The sequence below is a fragment of the Morone saxatilis genome, unplaced genomic scaffold, assembly GCF_004916995.1.
Source record: "Morone saxatilis isolate NCDOM2014 unplaced genomic scaffold, NCSU_SB_2.0 Contig10, whole genome shotgun sequence".
NCBI classification, from domain to species: domain Eukaryota; kingdom Metazoa; phylum Chordata; class Actinopteri; family Moronidae; genus Morone; species Morone saxatilis.
Window position 1 is genome coordinate 12,594,351 of NW_023339652.1, and position 7,961 is coordinate 12,602,311.

At 40.9% G+C, this 7,961-nt stretch overlaps 1 protein-coding gene across 1 annotated transcript in view; it reads left to right on the plus strand.

Annotated features, from left to right (window-relative positions):
- Positions 1 to 7,048: 7,048 nt before the first annotated feature.
- LOC118340255 (serine/threonine-protein kinase pim-3-like) overlaps positions 7,049 to 7,961 on the plus strand; it is a gene marked incomplete in the record, with an annotated part of 4,062 nt that continues 3,149 nt past the window's right edge. Inside the window, 2 exon segments of the mRNA XM_035678131.1 lie at positions 7,049 to 7,582; positions 7,797 to 7,906. Coding sequence (XP_035534024.1) covers positions 7,495 to 7,582; positions 7,797 to 7,906 — 198 coding nt within the window.

Genomic DNA, 7,961 nt, shown 5'->3' on the forward strand with positions numbered 1-7,961 from the left:
TGAAATATAGGCTCGAACATGTTGGTAACAATCCGTCAGACAGGCAGGATCACCGTCAAAGCTTGGATTTCATTTTGTAAATGAGCCTCACTCTGGCTGTTCAGATATATTTTCTGCAAGTTGTATTTAGTTTGAATAGTTCTTTTAATATCTGCTAGAAATCAACAACTGCTTACAAACTCAATTAGCTAAATTCTAACCAAAAATGCAATCATCATCTGTTCTTACTTTAATTAGTGCCAAATTACCAACTTATTTGAATTTATGGAGATAACAACAAATTGTTATCACTTTATTTCTCACCACAGAATTGCAGATTCAAAGCCTTCTCCATGCTACAAGGAATAACATTCAGTTGGGGAAATACTGAATTCTTGATTTATTTATTTTGTTGGCCGAAATTTAAGTAGAGCATACTGGATAGTATCAGCCTAAAATGCTGTCCATGGTACTACGACTGATGGAAAACCAGTTTGGAATATAAGGCCTACAATTATTATTATTGTTGTTATTTAAGTACACGAATGTATTGATATTCATACATATTCTTCCCAGCTGTGTAATAATTCCTTGTAATATAATGATCAAATAATGTGACCTGGATGCAAATAATCAGTAGAAAGTTGAAGCATGAATTAATATGTTACAAAATAATTAATTCATTTAAGTTTACTTATCATTTTTGAAGACTTCTACAAAATTATTATAGTGTGTCCTCCACAGCCTATAACACACTTTTGCCATTCATTATTTGGTTGTAATTCCAAATGATTAAAAAAACATATTTACGATACAAAATGTTCACTGTTCATTTCCTGTGGCCAATCACAATACTGCGTTCTCCTCTTGCATTTTGGTTCTGCAATGCCCTTCAGCACTCATGTCAGTGTCAGACATGGGTCAAATCTTTTATTTGGTCCACATCAAAAGACTCTGAAGTGAATATACCAAAAACTCCAAGAACATTGCCCTAATTTTGAACTGGAGCCCTTTTGTACAATCTCTGTCTTTATTCGAACCATAAAAAATGCTCATCTGTTTCTTTTTATCCACATCCCGTCCTTTGTGATTGGTACATATTAAAAATTGGAAATCAGTAAAAGGATAATGGCCTTTACTCAAATTCATCTCATTAGAGTGAAAAAGTAACTAGTTCTTATAATTTTGAACATGCAGGGCACAATCAGAGCCCGCTGGACCGTCTCTGGTCCTGCTGCCCTTCCCTCCTGGGGTCGTGGGCCTGAGGGATTTAAGGCTTTGGTCTCAGTATCCTCTTAAGACAGGGATGGGCAGTTAAATGGATCAAGTCACTGAAGGGAAGTGGAGCACTTAGCTGAAACTTTCATGTATACAATATGAGGATGGTATATACGCCAGCTCTGCTGCTGAGGATTAACTACCAACGCAGCTGCTCGGGGGGAGGATTTATACAACGGTATGAGCAATAGACTTCCAAAGTGATTATTGACTGGGAAATAACAATCCCTTAATAAGGATAAAAGGTGAAAACTCCAATCGGAATGTAAACCATTTATGTCAACTGTTAAGTAAAACTTGCGTCGCTTTCTAAAATTGTATCCATATGGTCGCCTAAGGAGACCCCCATTAGTGGGAAAGCAGTAAAAACAGACCACCTGTTTTGAATTTTTCCATCAAAACTCTGCTAATCTTTCCTACTGCAAAATGTTTTACTACCTCAGTTGTGAGTCGGGCAGCATGCCAGTCTTTTTACATGGTATACTCAAAGGCCAACCCAAACCAAAAACCTGAACTGACGCAATAAAAAGCTTGTTCCTATCCAACTGATCAAATGGGATTTGTTTTTTATGAAATCTCCTACACTAGGCCTGCGGCCTGTTCTGTCCCCTCCTGCAGTATTTATGTAAACACTTACGCACATTCACACCAACCCTGTGCACACAGAAAATAGAGCTCAGATACCAATGAGGGAGGCTAATATCGATTGCGATGACCCATGTTTTCATGAGGAAAAGCGCCAATATAAAAGACATTCAGTTGCCGATCGGAGTGTGTTTGCGTACATGTACGTGTGTACTTGGTTTCCTGTGTGCAGTGTGTGTATGAGTGTGTGCTGGAATCTGAAGTCTAGGGCTTCATTGGCAGTCATAGTTTCACTGAGGGCATCAATGAGCTGACACATACAGTATGCAGTCTATGTCACATTAGGAAGAATAGCTTAACAGCAGGTCATGTTTGATCTCTTTCTCCAATTTAAATATAGATTTAGAAAACCCTTATAGTGGGTCACTTGAACTAGTGTCCAGAAAGTGATCAGAGATGCTAAAATTACTAGAAACAAACATTTCACAACTGCAAATGTGTCATCTAATGCAACCATGTTTCACGCCACACTTTGTCTTCCTTTGACTTCCTGCTGGCTAATTGTACGCACAAATACACACACACGCCCACACATGAACACAAGCGTGACCCCGGACTAACACTCTCTGTGTTAACAGTGGAGTACTTCTATGGTAAATATTCATCATCTGTGGAAGCAGCATATCCTGTGTAAATTATCAGGAAAAACATACACACATATATATATATTTACATCTATATAAAAAGAAATGTGAAAATGAAGGTGTGAGGGAATGTGTAGAAAGAGCTAATGAACAGTTATGCAATGCGGCTGCCAGATTACGAGGCTCACTAAGGACCTGACAGTGTTACATAATGCTGAGTCCAGACAGTAATCTATATAGCGACCTGGCTGGCATGCAGCACACATGACTAGTAGCCTTAGTGACTGGTGACTGGAGCGCTGTCTCTTAAAGGAGTATTGAAAAAAAAAATTAAAACACATATTCTCAGTGTGTTTTACTGTTTTACTGCTGGTGATTAATTTATCAAGACCTGGTCACACCAGAAAGTGGCGTAGAGAAATTAATCCATATGTAGTGACTACACGCAGAGCTACTACAGTCACAAGCTAACTGCTGTCTTTTTTCTCTTTACTGTGCCTTTTACTCCCCGTGGCATTTTCTTCTTGGGGTTTCATTCAAAAAAGATTTAGTTTGAAGAGGGAACAAAAGGCTCACCAAGCTTGTTAGCTCGGTTGCTAACAGCACATTCCGTTCACATGTTTTAAATCAAAAGACATAGCTATTTGAACAATGAGCTGTCTCATAACTATTCCTGTTTTGTGGAGAAGTTTACTCTTACACATGGAGGGTTAAACGAAAGAAGACAATGCTAATAATCTACGATTGCTTCCTCCATTTTGGAATCTCCCGCACGCTGTTCCCTCAAAGGTTAGCACAGTCTAGACAGCTAGCTATTGAGTAATGGTGTAAATTCAGACATCAGTTTGTGTGAATTTACGTCATCCCCATGAGAAAATCTACTGATTGCAACAATTGCTTGCTTGCACCAAAGTTTTAAAAGCTGATCTGACCTTAAGTATTTGCTCACTTAGTAATCTACAACATCTTTTATCGTATGCGTCTTTTAGATGGTAGTCTTCAAGGCAGCGCACCCTTACATGGGGATACTGCTACAGTAAACATATCTGCAGGGAACATATGAGAACACATGTACACAACACATGTAAATCCTGCACACATGTTGGGGAATCTAACCCGAGCACGATTCATGACAAATTCGGGCCCTCAGATTTCCCTGGCAGAGAGCACCAGCTCAACCAAGCTGGATCGATTTCAATCGGCGGCTTACCAAAATGATGTGGCTGCCACCGGACTAGCGTGATGGGGCTAAAAATAACCTCTGCCGACCCCGAGGCTGTGATGTGGCCACGTACCCTCTGGTGTGTCTGGTTTTATGTGTCCCCAATGAAACCCATCAAATTACAGATGCAAACGCAGCCGGACCCCTCATCAAAACTATTTCGGCTCGCTGACACAGTTTACTAAGGCAGTAATTAGAGCAAAGGAAAATGGGAGGCATCCCAGGCACGCGGAGAAAAAGAGAGACAGGGCAAAAAAAAATGAAGAAACAGAGGAGAGAAAAGAGGAGGGTGGACAGTGACAGCTCATCAGTGGGCCAAAAGCCATTTTTCTTTTGCTCTCTACACTCCCTCCCTTCGCCGTTTCCTCTACATCCACGGATCAAAGCATTGGTGAACATAAATAAAAAGCCCTGATGATAATTTCCCATGAGAGCTGTGAACAACTGCATAGCACGCGTTCATATGAAGCCACGGCAAAACAGCTGTCTGTGCTTCTGCTGTCAGCACGCCTGGTTGGCCAACTGCCTGACTGCCTCACTTACTGCTCAACTGGTTCACACCAGCAAGAGAGAGGGAAAATTATTACAATCATGATTTCTTCATAGCTTTACTGGTCCGTGTTCAGGGCAAAGTCTGCTAGAAACCTAGACTTACTTACACGTAATACACTCAAATACTTTGGATGATAGGATTGGGATTAAATTCATTATTTAATGTCATCCGGCGCTATTTTGTCCCAATAGTAGCAGTAATACCGCGAGAGGAGAGGAGGAGAAGAGGAGTGATGATTATTTTTATCCATCCATATGTATCTTTTTTTACATCCAGGATCATGTGATTGCTGGAGCCTGTTCCCACAGCATGCAGAGGATGAAAGGCAGTAAACACTCTGGACAGGACACCAATCCATCAAGGGGTTGACACTCAATATCATTCCAGCCACTATACCTTCACCTCAGCCGCTCCACCTCCATTCGCACACTTGCACGTAGCACATACCATACTGAGGGTTCTCCCAAATATTAGTTAGATGCACCTGTTGCATATGCTCGCAGTGGAGACGGGAAAGTACATACCGTTTTTTTTAACCTTTCTCTGCAATACACACTGCCCTCCTCAGCTGGGAGTGTGATTTCATGCGAGGTGACACTCCATACAGAAGTGCAAATGAGAAGAGACTCGTTTTTGGGTAAGAGCTTTAGACATAAAAAAACTGATTCTAGCATGTAACTGCAAGCAATTTAGTATTTCACCTGAGCTGTCCTGTTTGCGTGGGAGGAAATGCACGGATATACGGGATATAGCTTCGCGTGGAAAGGTGCAGGAGATTAGGCCTTTGAAGGAACTTTGGAGCAAAGGAGCATTAAAAAAAAAGCTTTACTTCAAAGATCTGCAGTATTATTAAGCAATTACTAATAACGACTATATGGGTCAGAGCCACTGAAGGAAAATAAAACCATGACCACAGAACAAACATGCAGGAGAGGTGGAAGGTTTTTCTGCAGGGAATAGACTGCTGCTACCACATTTTCTTTGAAGCATAATTCAATAAACCATTGAACTCTTTGTCATTCATGCAAATATTTTAAAAGATAAAAGCAAATCAACCCTTGAGGTTCTTCCACATGCCCCAGCACAATATGCATGTACATAGTAATGTACTTCTTAAAATGCAAATGCAAATACCATACATTTATGTGTCCTCTTGATACATTCTCTTTAAGGGAACGCAAAGCATTCTTACTTCATATATATACACATATACATTGTGTCATATATATATATATGGCATAAAGCCATGCACAAATGTCTTGGCAGCAAACATGAAGCAGTGTAAATTATCATACGATGAATACAGAGCATCACTGCAGGTTAGCCCCCAGGCTGTTACTCTGCTCTCACATGCAGCCTATGCTTGTGTGTGTCTACATTTACATAACTTTGCAGTCGGCAGGCCTATAGCAAGATAAGGTTCCCTGGAACTCTCTGATGGTTCTGTTTGGTTAGTGGTCACACATACACATACATACACGGACAGGTTATCAGAGGCAGTGGAAGATAAAAAGTGGAAAGTTCATCGAGAGCCAAGGTCAGATGTGTAACAGTAAAACTGGAAAGTTTATCTCCTGAAATGTGGACAGCTGGCTCCACAAACCTTGGCCATCTGATTGTTTTGCTATTCTTGTTATCGTGATACGGTGCTATTATGTTTTCATACTCGTGTCAACACATAGTGTTCTCGTGTGTCATTATTATGTATCATCCTTCAAATACTGTAATGCAGTCTATTGCAGTGTCATCCTTGGACAGTCACCATTAAATGTTAGGTCTAATACACATGCAGCAACATGCAGTGCATCCCCTGTTCTGGGTGCTGATGTTTGGGGCTGTTTTAGAATCTCTTGGTCTTATTTAGCTATTTTATGTTCAAAATTAAAAATTTGTATAATACATTTTGTTATTATTATTATTATTATTATTATTTATAAACTAATACGTTTATCTTTTAATTCTGGTGTACTTTGTGTCATTTTCCATGCGTCTCTTATCTGTAACTCATTGTTATTAAGACATTTTTAATCTTAATCTAATCCTAATCTAATCTTTAATGCGACTTCCTGGTGAAAATAAAGGTTAAACACAAATATATAATTAACTGGCATGTCTGTTGTATGCACACTCTATATTTTGAACCTTTAAATAATTATTGTAGGAGAATAATAACAGTCAAACTGCTCATATTTAAGTTTTATGAAATTCTGGAGGGCATCATACTCAAAAAGTAAACAAACAACACAAGTGAGTTTCGGTGCACGCTTTATAACTAACAACAACTTGAAAGAGGTAATCAGTAGTTTGTGGTGAGTTGCACTATAAACTTAAACTTCATTCCAGCCATAAACTCTGTGTCCGTCTCTCACTGCAGAACTGCGGAGGAAAAGGGAGGGCTCTCAGAATTGCCGCCACGTGCACTCAAATGCCTGCTTTATTATAATAACTTTTTCTGGATTGGTCCAGATACGATACACAGTATTTATATACGACATCTAATTGGTCGCCGCCTCCGAGTCCATAGTGAACACAGCTCAAAGCTTCCAGACAAGGGGATTCTTGTGCGTCTCGTACTATGAGAAAGTAGTGCGCGGTGAAAAGGGGTTATTTCGATAATACTCTCGGACGAAAGTGTGGTACAATTACAACACGTAGCCGGGGGGTTAACGACAGTGTGTGTGTAGTAAAAAAATGACGGAATTACCTTGAAATTAAGCGAACGTGTCGACTTGTATTGGTGGCGGAGGGATACCACCATCACACTGCGCGTCAAAATATTGGCTTGGGAAGACCGCGCCAAAGCTCAGACAGCGGCCACTCTTCAGGATATCAACACACTGCGGAGGGCATTTAAACGCACTCTACTGTCGCTACGGCTTACTATACACGTCGGAGTGTTCGCGTTGTTGTGTTTTGGTTGTTTTTCTTTATCAATTAAGAGGACTGTTTTTCGTCTGTTGTGCTTGAGTCGAGACACACAAGTCAGATTTAATGCCGGTTTTCGGGAAAAGGGTGTACGACTTCACGGTCGTGACACGACTTTGACGGGCGCGGTGCGGCGGAGTTGGCGCACTGCTGGACTGGATATATTATTCGCTTGAAGCCAAGACGGTCTTGCAGCAGCATTCACACTGCGCTTCAACAACCACTTCTCTCCCCTGACTTACACACCGGCTCTTCTGACTCTCGACGAGTGAAAAGGGATTCGTCTGCGCCGGCTTTTCAGCTCGAATATGTTGCTGTCAAAGTTCGGTTCATTTTCGCATATTTGCACCCCTCCAAGTATGGACCATCTACCAGTGAAAATACAGCTTCAGCCGGGTAGGTTAAGCAACACCTTGACACATTTATACAAGATATGATAGCGGGGCTTAACAAACGTAACATTTTGCATTTTATTTCGAGTAAGCTACCGCTGCTGCAGCCGACCGGCTTGATAGTAAACGATAGCTAACATATCAAACTAAGCGGTGGTTTTGTTATGGAAATAACCTTTTTTTTTAAAGATAATTTTCACTTGTGTTTTTGCTTGCAGTTAAAGCGGAAAAGGAGTCTTTCGAGAAGGTTTACCAAGTGGGCTCGGTGCTGGGCAGCGGAGGATTTGGCACAGTGTACGCCGGCAGCCGGATCTCCGATGGCGCACCGGTAAGGCTGTGGACGGGGATCTGAGTGAGGGGGGGGGGGTCTATGTTTTGATCTT